Source organism: Octodon degus, unplaced genomic scaffold (genome assembly GCF_000260255.1).
Source record: "Octodon degus isolate 3935 unplaced genomic scaffold, OctDeg1.0 scaffold00012, whole genome shotgun sequence".
In the NCBI taxonomy this organism is placed as follows: Eukaryota; Metazoa; Chordata; class Mammalia; order Rodentia; family Octodontidae; genus Octodon; species Octodon degus.
The window spans coordinates 16548769-16566337 of NW_004524588.1; the positions used below are offsets into that span (position 1 = coordinate 16548769).

The following is a 17569-nucleotide window of genomic DNA, read 5'->3' on the forward strand; positions in this document are numbered from 1 at the left end:
TCTCTTCTTTTGCTTAAAAAGATCACAGTAGTAATCACAGGCCCCAAATCTCTTGCAGTCTAAGGTCTGGGTGTTGTTTTAGCAAGCCTGTTATACAAGATAATGATAGAAATAAACTTTCTGAAAGTACAAAAATTCAAAGGAATATAATATGAAAGGGTATGTTACTAATTTTAAGGGACAGGTGACTTTACTCTTATCTTCTTTGAAAGGAATACTGACTTTCCATATTTTCCCTTCAGCTGAAACAATCTCTCGCCAGAAACAGACCTGCTTGTCATAGTACAATTGTGTGAGCCATTGGTTTGTTGACAGGAACAGTTGATGCTTAATTTTTTTGATCAATTTTGTATGCCTCTATCCGGTAACATGACCACTACTTTAAAGATAACAATATGTGATGTAATAACCATTGTTGATTTCCTATCAACTTATTTTGAAATTATGTATCTTTTAAAGGTATTTTTAAATTCTGTTTAAAATTTTAAAAATAGACCTGTATTATAGAGAGTTCGCTGTCTTAAAGTGACCTCACTTTTGCTTTCAACCAATAAGAGGAATAGACATTGAAGTTTTATTCTACTTTAAAAAGTGAAAAATTGGGACAAAATATACAAAAGAACAGTTCTCATGGCACTGGACGCTAGATAGTGGTGGTGGGGGGCAGCAATCCTTGACCACTAGGAAAGAAAGGGGGTGAGGTTGGGCATTGTTTAACCTTCCTGTCTTGGGAGACCTCTGGGTTGGTGTTCAAGGAGAGGCAGCCAGGAGGTACCGAGATACTCCCAGAGTTGGAGAGACAGAGCTGAGCAGCTGGGAGCCCAGGGAGGACATAAGTAGCATGCACGGTGCCAGAGACACTGGAGCTACATGAAGGCTTCAAGTATTTAAGGAACTGTGGTTTTTATCTTCTGTCACTTGCAAAAGAAAGACTTTTGAGTAATATGTTAACTGTGTATATTTAGGCAGGTTAACTGATCCCTTTGAGATCTTCAATCATAAAATAATAATGATACTCCCTGGCAGGACTGTGAGAAGAATCAAGGGTCCTTCTCAGGTACCCTGCAGAGTATTGGCTGGTCTGGTGAAGGAACCACCTGAGTCCTGAGGGAAGGAGGAGGCATCTCTTGTCCTTGGAGAAAGAAGGACTGATTGCCATGTAGGTTTGTGTCCATTAGGCAGACTGGAAAAGTTCATAAATTTCCAATAGGCAGAGTATTGAAAAATGTTCTTAATGATGGAAGATAATAAGCCGTTCATGAGACACTGGTCCAGAGTGGCCAAACAAATCTTAAAATCAAGAGTTAAAAGAAAAAAAACAAAACTATTTCTAAGTAATTTTACTGCATCCCAGAAAAAGGTCAAGAATGTTTAGGAGAATAGAAAAATATCCAGCATTAAACAAAATCAAATTTGTGGCAGATGACATCCATTCAAAAATTACTAAGCATGAAATAAAGCGGAAAAGCTATGACTCATAATGAGTAGAAAAATCCATCCATGAAAACTAATAGATACACACTGGCAAAACCAATTTGGAATTAGCAGACAAGATTATTAAAACAATTATTTTAACTAAATTCCATGTGCTTGAAAGTTAAATTGATACCTGCAAGTTGAAACATACTAAATTTAACTTCTAGAGAAGAAAATTACAGTGATGCAAAATACACTGTGATTAGCAAGAGACTAGACATTACAAAAGAAAAGATTAGCTAATTTGAAGGCATGTAAAAATCCAAAAGTAAACGGATACTGAGCAAAAATTATTTTAAATCAATACATTTTCTGTAACCTTTGGAAAAAAATAAGTATCTCGACATATATGGTCATAATCTCTGCAAGGGAGATGTGTTTAAAAAATCTAAAAATGTCTGGACATTTTCTAATTTTAATGCAAACTGTAGATTCCTAGATCTGAGATTTTTGTGCAACAAACTCAGAGCACAAGAAATGTAATGAGACTAACAGGGGAACTCATTTCAAAATTACTTTAAGCTAGCAATACAGGAAACACTTAAAAGCAAGCAGAGTAAGGAGACATTATGTAGAGAGGAATTAAATAAGTCTGACTGGCAATGCACGTTGGGGATAGTGGGAAATGTGCTTAAAGTACTGAAAAGAAAAGCAAAGAAAAAAGCAAAACTTTATGTATAGCATTCCATATTCAATCAAAATATCTTTCAAATGCTCAGACAAAATAAAGTTTTGTTTTGTAAAACATACAAAAGTTTAAGGAATTCAGCATCAGTTAACTTACAACATAGAAATGTTAAAATCCTTCAAACAGAATAAAAATGATATCAGATCAGGCCAGACCTACACAAAGACATGAAAATTGTATCAAATGATTACTGCATGACCCTTGTGTTGGATTTGGTCATCTGTGTCCCCACATTCTGTAGCATGAGTGTATGCCAAGACATGGAGGAGGAGCACACTCAAGAGGACTGGAGGAACACAGAGCTACTGACCACCCCCATCTCTTGTCTAGGAACTTACATTGAGATTTTCTCCATTTTGGTACTGGTGATTCCTCCAATGGCTTTGCACTACGCCACCTCTCAGCTCCCTCTCCCTCTTCTTAGGACAGGATTTCACTTGGTAGCTGAAGTGCTCAGGCTGAACATCACTTTGCCATCCTCCTACTTCATCCTCCCAGAGTTCTGAGGTTATAGAAATGTACTACCACATCCAGCAAGACTATTTTTAAAAATATTTGTGTTTTTACATTTTATTAATGCTGCAAATTGACCTTTCCTTAATTAATGCAATTATTTTTAAAGGTGTAAACTGTGTCTTTTACATCAAGATCTTTAGCTTACCCGGAATTTGTTTGCACATGAAGACAGTTGATCAAGAACATCCTAAGAGAAGGCCATCTTTTGGAGCTAGTGTGAAATGCTAACTCACAGATTTCACATATGTAGCACCTATTTGGTGCCTCCCATGCTCCTTCTGTGGGAGACTTTGTGGACTATATCATTAATGTATTTCTCTGTATACTTTTTTCATGCATTAATTAAATATATTCATACTAAACTTGATATCTGGCAGGATAAATGCACTATTTTTTTCTTTGTTACTGTTTCTTAACTCTTCCCACCACATCAACTTGCCAGATAAATTTTACAGTATTTAAAAAGTAAATGGGGATATTGGGAGCCATGGCCAAAGCATGCTCATTTCAAGCTATATTACTAGAGATTGAAATAAGGAGAAGTCTCTAGTCCTACTATAACAAAGGCTGGCCTGGAGCAGCGAGGGCAAACCTTTTAGAAATGTGTGCCCCAGTTGCAACCCCAGACCCACATATTTATCATACAATGTCAACACTGCAGTTCAATCTGAATATGGAAGTTTTAGCTCAGAAGAAAAACAAGCCCTACACAGAGATCTTCTGTCTTAAGGGAAAAACACAGTAACACCATGTCATAGGTTCATCAGCACTGATCTAGAGGGACTCTCTGTCCTCACAGCTTGGAGCAAGGAGGACACGGTAGTGAAGGGTGACCGTTTTCTCTCTTATTGTGTAGGAGTTTGGATTTCTGCTGCATTGCCTTAGAACTAGGGATATCGGCTTCTTTATCCTGACTAGCTTCAGCACTTTTGGTATACACTGTCTTTAATAAAATTTCATTGCTAATCCCATCTGAATATATAGCAACAGCAATGTCGAGGGCACCTGCATGGTACAGATTTATTTTTATACAATTTTCAGGGTAAACCGAGACTAAATTAACAGTGGATAATTTACTTTTCATCATTACAATCAGTGCTTTGGCTGACTCTGGGGTTGAATTTTCTGTAGCTCTACTTTAATAATGTGTTGTGAAATTCAAGCAATTTATGCTGCTTTCATTATTTAATATTGAGTGCCTTGTTTGCTTTAGGTGTTATTCTAAATGCCGAATATTCAGCAGTAGGAAAATAGAAATGTTACAGTTTTCTCGCATGGGAAATCTAATGCCTACTTGGACTCTACAAAAATACAAATACTAATTTAAAGATGTGCTTAATGTTATGAAGAGAAACTGTAGGGCTTTCTAAAAGAGTAACTGGTGTGAAACTATGGAACAATGTATATTTTCATCTATTAAAGGATATTATGTGAAAATGAGCTGATTGAACCTGTAACAGAAGCAGATTCATGTAGTGAATTCATATAATCAACCTGTTTATTCATTTAACATTTATGTTGATTGAGCACTATATAGATAACAAAAGGATCTAGACTCAGTTTCTTTTTCTCTCTTTCTCTCTTTCTCTCTTTCTTTCTTTCTTTCTTTCTTTCTTTCTTTCTTTCTTTCTGTCCGTCCATCCATCCATCCGTCTTTTTTTTTTTTATACTGCAGATTGAACTCAGGACCTTGTCCTTGCCAGGCAGGTGTTTTAGATTCAATTTCTGTTTTAGAAGTTCTTAATTTAATTATTTAGCAATAAGCAATACTTCCCATTAAAATGATTGCATACCAAATACATCTCTTTTTCTTTTTTCACCCTTTGCCTTCTTTCAGATGAGGATAGGCATTCACTCGGGCTCCGTGCTGGCTGGTGTTGTTGGGGTGAGGATGCCCCGATATTGCCTCTTTGGAAATAACGTCACTCTGGCAAGCAAATTCGAATCAGGAAGCCACCCTCGGCGCATCAATGTCAGCCCGACCACCTACCAGTAAGTGTTCTCTGACCTCTTCCCTCCTGTCTGCACCAGTGACTTGAACTGAAATCCTGTCATTTGTGAGTGTCCTTTTCCTTGATCCTGTCATTCTCCAGGACATGAGTAAATCCGCCCAGTCTGAAATGTAGTAATTGTGACGCAGACATCTCTTTGCACCTCGAGGGAGTGTGCAGAAAGCTGATTCGACTGAGTGGTAAACATAGGCTTGCCTATGCCAGCAGTCTCTGCCCTGCTCGGCTTTATCTGTTTGAAGTACAGGACAACAGACGCTAAGGGTCTGCTTTATTCTGTAAATCCAATAGTTCAGAATCCGCCTCATCATTTATAAAAATCAAAGGAATTGGGTACACAAGGTAGTACTTCTGCTTTTATTCTTTTGACTAATAATAGAAGTAAGAAATCTAAAGTTAAATGTACACTGAATACAGAGTAAAATGTCAAACTCTATTCATTGTTAAGGTTCTTTTTCAAAGTGCTGCACACGGTTGCCATTTAAACTCACCCTCATTTGTGTCAGATAGATGTCATCCCCCTACTATATGTTAGACTCCATGCAGTCAGCAATGTGTATCTGGGTTTACTCATCATGATATCCCAAGGACGTGGGAGAAATGGTCAGTGTTCAATAAACATTTTATTTGTATTTATTTAATTAATTAGTAAATGCTCAATAAGATAGGCCTCTTTGGAATAAATAACAGAGAGCTGTATAAAAATCTTTTACCCTCTTGCTGATTTTGGTTTGATAGGAGGCAGTGGTGTGCAAGCTATTTGATTAGTTTCATGTATTTGATGTTTTAGGATAATATCGAAATACTGTTAAGTAGAAATAGCAGTGACTTACTTTTATTAAATGTGAGTACAAAAAAACTGAAAATAGTAATAGCACAATTTGATTACAATAATAAACAGAATGGTGATAGTTTGACACATCCAATGAAAGGAAAGTTAAAATCTTTTACTTACTTTCTTTCTTTCTTTCTTTCTTTCTTTCTTTCTTTCTACTGAGAATCAAACTCAGGACCTTGCACTTGCTAGGATCTTGCTCTTACAGCCTTTGAGCAATATCCCTAGCCCAGACCTTTTTGATGAAAGCTATTTACATACATATTCATGAGGAACAATGAAAGGGAACTGAAATTGAGAGAAAGTTGAGATTGAAAATGTATTTTTTTTTGGCCAGGGAGATGGCTCAGTAGAATAAGCGCTTTCTTGGCAAGCACAAGGGCCTGAGTTCAATCCCTGGTTCAGAAAAAAAAAAAAAGAAAGAAAGAAAATGTATTTTTTTTAAATGTATTTTTAAAGCTCTAAGCTCATTAAGGTAATGAATACCTTCCTATCACTGTTTTGGGGGAAAAAGACACAACTTTTGCCAATTTAAGGAGCCCAAGAGATTTAAAGAATTTGGCAGAACTTCTGGACAAGCTCCCAGGGTTCCACCTTCACCTACCATAAGAACTACATGGCATTTTGAGGAAGTTGATCAGAGAGTTTCTTCCTTTTCAACTTCTTCTAGTTTTCCTGTCACAGTTCCAGGCATCCATAACTGGCACATCAAACTGAGCTGTGGAAACTTCTCCAGAAAGATCAATGGTTCTGGAACCTTCTCCTATAGACTGTAGAGTAAGAATAAATTGCCAAAAATCAGTGACTCCACTCATATCCTCTTACTGTGGTCTCAATATTTCCCATCATGGTGTTAGTATCTATTTTCATTGGTTGGGCAACAGTGTATATTATTTAAAAAATGATATGTAAAGGATGGGCCAGTTTCACAGAGAGCAAATTGGTCAAGCAATGACCATGACTCATCCACGTGCTTGACACTGACAAAGGATCAACAAACTGCCATACAAGGTGTCAGGGTAAATCCTGAGGGGATTTGACTGACCTTGGCAGATACAAAAGTTACATTTCTTGTTAGATAAGTCTTGCTTTATCTTGGTCTTAACCATCCAGCAGAAAAGTATAAAAATGAGGTATGAAAAGTAAAGCCATATTAATATGCTGAGATATAAAAGGCTCAAGTCAACAACTTCTGACATTGCCAGTGCTACGGGTAACTCACTACTATTATGGACTGCTGGACTATATTGGATTATTTTGCTGAAGTCACACACATATAATATTTGAATGTCAATGGAATACACATCTCTGACAAAACTAAACAAAAAAGGGGATACAAATGAAGGACCATTTTGTATCAGTATATGCAAAATAGTTAGGATAGATATATATCTACTTAATTCAATGAGAAGAAAGATTTGTACTAATAGTGTTTGGACAGGATATCATGGCTGCATCTTGTACTATGAATAACCACTATGAAGACAACAATATACAATGTATTAATTATTGAAACTGTCCTATTAATCGATTTTGAAACTATCTCATTGCTATCGGTTTCTCAATAAAATTAATAATAAAAAAAAGGATGGACCAAGTGAGTGAGGAGTTCACACTCTTGACTTACACAGCACTACTCTGGCTGGCTGTTTATATGGACCAGCTACACTAGGTCTGTACTCTCATACTGATTTGGAGGTTTCATATTATTTTTCACATTAATTCAGTTTGTGGCGATCCTAAGTGATTAATAAGGCCTGAAGAACTGGGTAGTTTTAACCACTCTAAACATGGAAGCATTTTGTTCTGTGATTGTCCTACAGTCACTTACCAAAAAACATCAGGTCAAGTTGTAGATAGACACGTTGCACTGCCATGTGGATCATTTCCAAGAGATATTTTCAAGATCCCAATAATGTAATTCATAATGATACCTTAGAAATGTATTTTTATGTTCAGTCCATTTCAAATTAACCATGTTGCTCTTTCACTATGTTTCTCTTCTTTTAATAAATATGTGCTAATCAGCTACTTATTATATTGAAAATACCCTAGTGGGCCCCTAAGGTTCTGACAATCACAGCATAGATGTCATCTCTGTCCTTATGGAAGACATCACAGACTGGATGGTAGATGTACCTGAGTATATAATTAATTATGAATAGAATACTAGTGGAAGTTAGGAACCCTGAGTTAGTGTATTAGAGCAAGGAGAGGAGTGGCCTAACTAAAGACGGAGAAATAAACTGAAGCCAGCCCTGTAGGAAGAGGTAAGTCCTACTAAGTGAGTTACACCCAACTCTAAGAGCAGGAGAATGATGAAAACTTTCACACAGAAGTATTGATCAGACTTATACATTAAAAATATTGGGGTCCTGCCCCTTAGTTCAGTTCTTTAAGTGGCTGCTTCAACAAAGCAGTCAGGCTCAGGTTGCTGTGGTTCGACCCCCAGAACTCAAGCTAGCCAAATCTGCCCTGAAGGCATTCGGAGCCAGTCAAAAACCAAAAAAACAAAAAACCTTCTGCCATTAAAAAATAAATAAATAAAGAAGAAAAGTTGGCAAGTGGGAGGGGACAAAAATCCAGTGACAGAGAGCAGTGTTCTTATCCCTGTTCTGCTAACAGAGATACAGCAATTACTGAGACCCTGGAGGCCCAACCTTTTGCTGTCCCCATGTGCTTCCATGCGTCGTCAGAGTGCTTGGGTTCCCTGTCTTGTTATGCATTTTAATCCACTGTTCCACTAGAGAAAAATCAGCTTGGCTCCTGGCAATTGTCTAGACAGTTGCATCCAAAATTCCGTGACTGAGTTTTGATTTTCTGGATCTGATGGGCATCTACCTATTGTTTCTGTCTTAGTCTGTCCTGTTCAGCAGTGGGCACTTCTGTTACTCTGCACTGTGTAGGCAAGTTAGGAACCTACAAAAACATAGCGTACTTCTCTGAGGATGCTCTAAGTGAAATGCCAGGATTGAACCTGCAGGAATATTTTCTAAGGACAAGATAGAACATTCCTTTAGCACAGTGACTTTTGAAATAAAACTGAGTATCAAATATATATATATATATATATATATATATATATATATATATATAACTGATGTGTTCACAAACTGTAGAATGTTATTTTACATGCTTTAATTTTCTTGAGTGATATTTTGCTATATACTCTTTCTCTAACTTTGGTTTCTTTTAACAAAATCTCAATTTTTTAAGGATATATCCATGATGAAACATATTTCATCATGCTCATTGTTAAATCACTTTATAATATTCTAAATTATACCAAATTTTATTTTTATTTGTTTCTCTTTTGATAAGCACTTAGGCTTATTTTCTACTCTAATTCATAGAAAGTATGTTCCTAATTATCTGTCATTCTATGTTAGGTTATTTTGCATTTCATCTGGTATAATAGTTGCCTTTCTTCAAGGTTAGTAGAGTTGAAATGAATACATGTTGTCTGCTTAAAAATTAATTGTGGACGTAAGGAACGAAGTCTTAACTGTAATTTTGACTGGTAGTTCTAATTTTTTAAACTTCAAATTTAAAGGAGTTGTCTGTGAAATCACATCTGAAGACCAGCCCTCTTCACCTAAAACAGCCTACTGCTAGTTTTTCCTCTCAGTAAAAACAAATCTAGGTTTTTTCTTTTCTTTTTCTTTTTTTTTTTCTTGGCTTGAATTTTCTGTGTTTGATGTTTGCATTTGTCTCCAGTGGAAGTGATACTTACGCTTCCGTTCCTAACCATCCCTGTTTCAAAATATTGGGCGTATTATACACATTTTCCCAGACCTCATGCTGCCGATGTGGGAAACTGAAACAGTAGCTTATACCAAAGATACGGCTTCTACAAACCCCGAAGTGGCATATAATTGAACGGTTTGCCTGAGCAGAGTTAATTGTTTTTCTTTGCTGTGTGCGAACTAAAAATGTTGAGAGACTAATTACTTTGGTATGAAATTTTCCTTAACTTTTAAACATTTTGACATTTCTCACTTTACAATTTATTAACTCAGGTGTTTTTGGAATCTCTGCTGGCCTTTCCTATGCAAGGCCCGTTTTTTATTAAAACTAAGCGGCATTCTAATACTGCTACTTGAGGACTTCATCATATTAGAGATTGCAGAAAACAGGGCAGCGGTTTAGTGCCCACGCTCAGAGACACATGCTTAGGTTGGAATCAGGTCTTTAAAACTTAGTGCCTCAGGCCAGCTATGTGGCTTAGTGGGAGAGCGCTTGGCCGAAGCACCCAAGATCCTGGCTTCAATCCTGCTTCATGTTGATAATCTCTTACGGCTGCGAGTATAATGAACATTCATTTATTGCTTCATCCTGTTCTTTCCAGGAAGAAAGACACCATCTTATTCTGGCACTTGATTTTTGTATTTTATATGTTTAGCTATGTTGAATAATGTGTGTTAGTTCAACTAAGCACCTCGTCTGGAAATCCTCAAGAATGAATGAATCTGGTAAATTCGGCAAGAGCAATTTGAGCTGTGACTCACAGCTGAGCTACTGAACAGTTTATTCCTATAAAGTTTTATTAGCAGAGCAACTTATTAATGACCATCTAACTCACGGTCTTATATTAAATGTTGACTCTTTTCTTGCAAAATCCTCAAGCTATGCAGAGATAATTATTTCAAGTCATTGTATTATTTATATGTATAGCTATAGATATCTATGTACAGAAATAATATAATTACCTCCTAATTAATGGATTACTTACTGTTGGCTTCAACAATGCAAATTCATCATTTTACAAATCAGGTGAAGTCTTCCTAACATGGGTCTCACCCATGCAAACTGATCAGGACTGTATCCTTTTCTAGAAGACCTAGGAAACCATGTGGTTTTTTGCCTTTTGCATATCCTAGAGGGCACTCTCCCTCTTGGCTCTTGCTTCTGTTTCTCCATCATAAAATCCAGTGACAGTGTCTCTCTCTCATTTCCTTTCATCATTGCTTATCTTTTTTTTTCCTGATTTTTCTTATCCCTTGTCCCACTTTCAAGGATTTTGTGGGCCCACTATATAATTTAGGACAATTTTCTTAAAGTTCACTGAAGACAGGCCTAATTCCTTTGTCACATAACCTAATGTGCTTGCAGGTTTTAAGAATTAGGTTGTGGATATGGGGGTGGGGGTGTATCATTACTCTGTCTAACTATCAAGGGAAAGTTTAAGGCTCAAACCTATGTGGAAACATAGTCCCATCTTACTTTTCCTTTTGTCCTTGAGAACTTTATGTATTTAACATTTCAGTTATGTAAGCAAAATCTGAGGAACAAAAGGACTTTTACAAAATGAATATTTGACTTCTGAAGGATTTTTTATTAAAACTAAAGGTATTGATTCCCAAAGAGGGACAACTATTACAAGATTGAATTATCTTTCTGTATTTAAGAAGTGGTAGAGGAAAGGAGGAAAGCTAGCAGTAGAAGAAACGAAGAAGCTGTCGGAGGGAATGAATAGCCCTGAGAAATGTGGAATTTTAAAGATGAATACCATCCTTATATTTCAGAACCCACCAACAGACACAGCTCATTCCATATAATCTAAATAAGCTGAGGGCTTGGGAAATTGTAATCGTTCATTTAATTAGTGTGTGTTTGCAGCCCATGATGCTAACATTCCTAACCTCTCCCTTCACGTCTTGGTCTGCTTCTCTTTTGCAAAAGATCTGTCACCCTATTTCCTATTATCTTTTATTTAGCTCTGTAATTATTTATATCATGGGTTTCTTATGAAAGAGAAACTGAAATATTTAAATTTATGTGTTTGATATATTTCACTGAACATACTGGTCTCAAGGTATATCTATTTGAGTACAAATGACTCTAGTTTATCCTTATTGATGGAAGAGCCATTGTATTCCAGTGGGGTGTATGAATATGTTTTCTTTATTTGTTTATCCATTCATTCAGGCCACTTCCAAGTTTTAGCAATTATGATCTGTAGTCCTATAACATGAAAACGCAGTTATTGCTGTAATATGCCTTTAACTCTTTCAGAAAGATGCCTGGAAGGGTAATGAAGAGGTTGAGTTAAATTACTAGTTTCAGTTTTTTGAAGACTCTCCAACTGATTTCCATAGTGATTTATGCATTTACATTCATATGTAGATGTAGATGAGTCCCCTTTACTCCACAGCCTTGCCAGGATGTTTTATTATTTGATTTCTTAAAGATGACATTCTTCTGGAGCAAGACAGAATCTCAGTGTCCTTACATTTCTCTAATGGGTAGAGATATTGAAGTTTTTCATGCATGTATTGGTCATTTGTACTTCTTTTACTTGGAAGTGTCTATTCATTTTAGTTGACCATTTTTAAATTGAGTCTTTAGTTTCTCAGGGGAGGGTCTAACTTTTTTGAGTTCTTTACATAGTCTAGTATCAAGTGTCTTTGCTGGAGAAGAAGCTAGAAAAAGTTTTCCCATTCTGTGAATTGTCTTTTCACTCTGTTGGTTGTTTCCTTTGCTGTGAAGAAGATTTTTTTTAAATTTTATATGGTCCGATTTGTTGATTCTTTATGTTAGTTCTTGTGCATCTGAGGTTCTGTTCAGAAAATCCTCATCTACATCTGTATCTTTAAAAGTGTTACCTTCCAGCAAGTTGTGTTTCTACTTTAATATTTATATCTTTGATCCATGTTGATTTTAGTGTAGTAAATGTTGAAATGCATAGGTCTAAATTTAATGCTCTGCATGAGGATAGTGATCACTGGATGATCTTCCCAGCATCACTGATTAAAGAGGCTTTCTTTTCTCCATCCTATGTTTTTGGTCCATTATATCAAAAATTAGATGACTGAACGTTCCTGAGGTTGTTTCTGCATCCTCTGTTCTGTTCCTATCCTCAGACCACTAGCACCAGACTTGAAAGTCCACGGACCAGGTTCTTGTGTAAAAGCTTGAAATGGTACATAAATTCCTATTCTAGGGATCCTCATAGCCAGCCTGTCAGGTAGACATTGGCATGATCTTCATTTTTCAAATAATAAGAAACTAGAACTTACTTTCAACATTTCAACTAAATTCAGAAACTTTAAATCTTTAAGTATTTATTGGCTACCCTTTTCACTTTGAGAATTCTAATTATATGAATATAAGTTTCTTTATTTTGGCACAGAGTGAAATATTATAGGACTGATCTGTAAATTCTTTCTTCTTCATTTTTATTTTGGACAATTTTTATTGTTATATTTATTTAAGTGTGTAAATAACTTATTTACAATGTGCAATCTATTGTTAATGTCATTCTATGTATTCATTTCAGAAATAGTTCTCTAAAATTCACTCTGTCTACATCTTATATCTTTCACATCTCAATATTTATCTATAATTTTTAATATATTTAATTATTTTCAATAAAATTAAGAAAAGATAAAACTTTTTATTAGTACAGATTTGCAACACATAAAGAACACATTCATTGTGAGTAGTGTATCTTAATCCTTTTAACGTCTCTAACTTCCTTCATTCCCAGATCCCTCTTTCATCTGCAAAAGGGATACTTCTCAATTACCTATTGTTTGTTCAAATTATTTATACTTTGAGTTTCTTATAAGAGACAAATTATCCCACAGTTATGGTCTCATGGTGTACCCATTTTTCTTCAACAATGCATATCAATCTTTATGGCTGAGTAGTACTCCATTTTAGGTACCTATGCCACCTCCAAGGTTTACCTATTGTGAGAGATAAACGTGAGCACACATACATCACTGTACTGTAGTGTGTCCAGCTTCTTAAAGAAGATTCCCTGGAGAGGAGCAGCTGGGTTCAATGAAATTTGTAGGTCTAGGCTTTTGAGGAGTCTCCATGATGATTTCCATAATAGTTTACATTCCCACCAACAGTCTAGAGGGACTCCGTTTATTCCACAACCCCACCGTAGTTCATTGGTTTTGAGTTTCTGATAATGTTCATTCTTATTGGAATAAGATGGAATCTTAGTGTTATGTTAATTTCATTTCTCTGATGAGCAAAGATTTTTTTTTCATGTATTTGTTGTTCACTTGTACCTCTTTTGAGAAGTATCTATTCATTTCAACAGCCTGTGTCTTTAATTGAGTCTTTTATTATGGGTGTGGTCTGAAGAAATTAGAATTTGGAAAGGCTGCATGAGTCACCTGGCATATAAGCTAAATGCGTATGGGAGTCAGAAATCGAACCCATGCCTCCCTGTGCAGGCCTGTGCATTGTCTATGGTGAAAGTGCCTCACTGGGTTAACCAATAATCACATTAAATAAAATAGCAATGATAACCTCTGTAATATGTGTGTCAGTAGGAGGATTTCCTCAGTAAGAGAATGGTGTAGAGCACAATAGGGAGCAAAATCAGAGTGATGGAAATTCCTTTTTTTACCTATCCATGTACACATAAAATCCCAGAGTTTGCTTTGCTATTCTGGAGTTCTGTTTATAAGTACTGCAATAAAAGAGAAGTATAGTACTTATAAAATACTTATTTGGTGTCTCCATATTTTTAATTACATTAGTATCTGTATAGCCGGATGAAACATGAATCTCTTTGACAAAACTGGTCAATGGAGCTTTCTGAGTGAAGCAGAAAATCCCTTTTGTTTCTGTGCGGTAGCAGCGTTTTGGATAAGCATAGCTCTGGTGAGTAGGATACAGCAGTGGATATACAGGCTTCCCAATCAGAATTTATACATTTTTCTGTATACTGAAAGACACATAAAATAATTGAAGAAAGATAAAATTACTTGAACATATTTTTATTTGCATATTTAAGTTAATAGTCACTAATATTAGCCAAAAACAGCTCCTAGAAAATGCATTTCTATTACATTGACAATGTAATTATTATAGAAGAATAAAATGCAGAGTTATAAATATTACTATTTTTCCAGTGGACACACAGTTCTTCAGAAGATATCAAAAAATCTTCAGGATATTCCTGTCTAGTTAACCAGTAAGAACGCCTTTTTGTCAGAAATATTTATCTGCACTGGTGGCTTGGTAATGAAGGAAAACACAGAGGTTTTGGGTTGCGATGCTACTTTCTTCTGATTCTTTTAGATAACTTTATTGATCATCTTCAGCTTTTCACTACAGATGCAGCAAAATAATAAACACTATATCTTACAAAAGAAATATAATCAGTCAAGGTAAGTGAGTAATAGTTTCCCCAAAGGAAAGCTCGAGCTCTGACTGAAGAATTGTATTTCTACTTTTACAATTAAAGACAGCAGCATTAATAATATCCTTTTAAATGTGCCAAAAAATCGCATACAACAAAATTGAATGACATATTCTACTCATTTAGACATCATTATTTTGTTCTTTTTTCTTTGTATTCCCGCTAGATTAAGTAGCACTTTTTGCCAGAAAATGTGATTTTTGTGATTTCAGAATTAAATCATTCTAATTTATTTTAAAATAAATCTTCCCCACTCTTTTTCCTCATTAGAATATTATACCTTAGTCAATCCATGTGTATTTACCTTCAAATTAAAGTCCCATATAGTGAGGTCTTTGGAGATCAAATTATACTTTATAGTTATTTTTATAGTAAAAATACCTTCTAAAGGTAGTGTAAGGCTCTGGAGATAGCTCCGTGGTCTAAGCGTGGTCTAAGTGCCTGCCGAGGCAAGCACAAGGGCCAGGGGTGGATTCCCGGTACCGTATGCCATGCCAGCCCTTCCCTTGGGAGCACTGAGCCAGTCACAGGATCTGGTGTGGTGACACATGCCTGTAATCCCAGTGCTTGGGAGGCCAAAACAGGAGGATCACTATGACTCTGAGCTGTGTAGTGAGATCCTGTACCAAACATATAAAATAATTTTTTTTTTTTTAAAAAAGATGGTGCAGTTTTAAGGGTCTCATTGCTTAAAGTACTTCTAAAAATAATGAGGAAAATGTAAACGTAATAATAGTTAGTTATTGTTATTTTATAGACACAAAATGAGATTATGTCTGAAAATTTAGATATTTTTATGGTGTAGTAGATATTTTGACATAGATCTCAGGCTCAAGAAAGAATATAGGGCTGGTGAGATGGCTCAGTGGTCTAAAGCACCTACTTAAAAGAAACAAGCTTAGCAAAGCCCTGGGACCACGGTTCAATCCCCCAGCACCACATGCCAGCCAGCCCGCCCCCTGGTGGACTGAGATGGCCACACACACACACACACACACACACACAAATAAATAAAATTAAAAAAAAAGATAAGCCTTAAAAAAAAAAAAAGACTGAATATAACACACCTATAATATTCAAGTAACGGAACTTAACAAAAAAAGGGGATACAGATGAATGTCCATTTTGTATCTGTGTATTCAAAGTGGTTGGGATAGATATAGAGTTACATTCTCTTAATGAACAGAGGGATTTGTTCTAGTGGGGTTTGTAAATAGGATATCATGTTTGCATCTTGTACAGCAATTAACCACTAGGAAGAGAGTATGCAATGTATTAATTATTGAAACTGCCCAACCAATTTGGTTTGTAAAAATAAAAAGTAAAAAAGTAAAAAATAAAATAAAATAAAATAAAATGGCATCTAGTTCAATAATCCTTATGGTACCCTTCATTTTCATTCCGTGATACAAACTTTACATAGATTTCTTATTTTGGAAAAGTATGATTCATTTAGGACTGACTGTAAAATGTAAAAAAAAAAAAAGTGAAAGTTAGAGGTAAGCTATAATAGTAAATATTGTAAGGACCTATTTAAAGCTAGTATGGTGAAGAAACTTGGTGCCTCTATCCATGACAGCAGATATTAAAAGGCTTATTACCTAGTTATAGAATTCAGAATTTAAAGACACTAATCTGGTGCTCATGTCAATAGTTCTTTCTATATTTTGAGCATCTATTATTTTTACATATAAGTTTTTCTTCCATCATTAAAAATGGTACTATTTCAGGTGGTCCAGTGGGCCACACTCACTTTATAACTAGCACAGTATATACAATCCTCTTCCCCCTTCTCTCTCTCTCTCTCTCTCTCTCTCTCTCTCTCTCTCTCTCTCTCCATTCTTCTTGTTCTGGGGATGGAAGCCAAGGGTCTCTTGCATGCTAGATAAATGTTCTATCACTGAACTATACCTCCAGCTCTTAGAGAATCATTACTGATTTGTCTGTAGATGTCGACATGTTAGTAGAAAGGGCCAAGACTTCGTAAATTCAGGTAAGCTTTGGTTTAGAAATCCAATGCAGAACGTGGCTGAAGTAATCTTGAGGACGGTGGGAGAGAGCGCTGCCCTTAAGCCAGTCTTGGGTCAGTGTGTCTGTGAGTACTGAAGCCTTTCCTCTGTGCACTCGAATGCTCTCAGCAGATTTCAGAAGTGGCCCGTGACTCAGAAAACATGAAGAACTACTTCCAACTAAGTAGAAAAGTCCAAGGAAGAGACTATGCAGTTCATAGTCTTGTTCTACAACTAATTAGCTTATGACCCTTGGTAAGCCACAGAGATGATTTTATCCCACTTCTTCATGAGTTATGAAACCTAACTAGGTTTAAATAATTTAAATATTCTGTACTAAATGTTGAAACAGAAAAAGGACCCTTGTGGAAAAGCAGTAAAATCTGAAGTCAATAATTTAGTTAATGATATTGTGCTTTAAGTTTTTAGATTTAACAAATGTGTTTTATAAAAATGTCAACATTTGGGGAAACTTACTAATGAATATAAACCTAAAATTATACCAAAATAAAATTTTTACTCAAGTAATTATTATACTTCTAATATTCAGTAAGGCTGATGATGTGTTTTCTACTCACATGCCTTTCATATGCTGTTGGAGACCCACTGACGTATTTTGAGCTTGGCAGTATGACCAAGGAAAGCTTTCTTGAAGTAGAGCTCCACAGAGAGTGGCCTAGAGAAAGGAGATGAGATGACGAGGAAGAGGTGACAGTGTTGTTGTGGGTGTGGTGTTAGGTATGGTCGGCCCTGGGTGAGGACCAGGGTCTGGGAGTAGAGAGAAAGTGTAGAAGGTCTGGCTGTCTTTAAAGAACTAATTGATGGGGAAGAAAGCTTCATCATTCTATACATGGTACAGTCCACACT

The 17569-nt window shown here is 35.9% G+C and overlaps 1 protein-coding gene across 1 annotated transcript in view; it reads left to right on the top strand.

Annotated features, from left to right (window-relative positions):
- The window catches only part of Gucy1a2 (guanylate cyclase 1 soluble subunit alpha 2), a 358773-nt gene that overhangs the window by 321298 nt on the left and 19906 nt on the right, over window positions 1–17569 (top strand). Inside the window, exon 7 of the mRNA XM_004626131.3 lies at window positions 4518–4672. Within this exon, the coding sequence (XP_004626188.1) occupies window positions 4518–4672 (155 nt within the window). The remainder of the gene's footprint in view (window positions 1–4517; window positions 4673–17569) is intronic.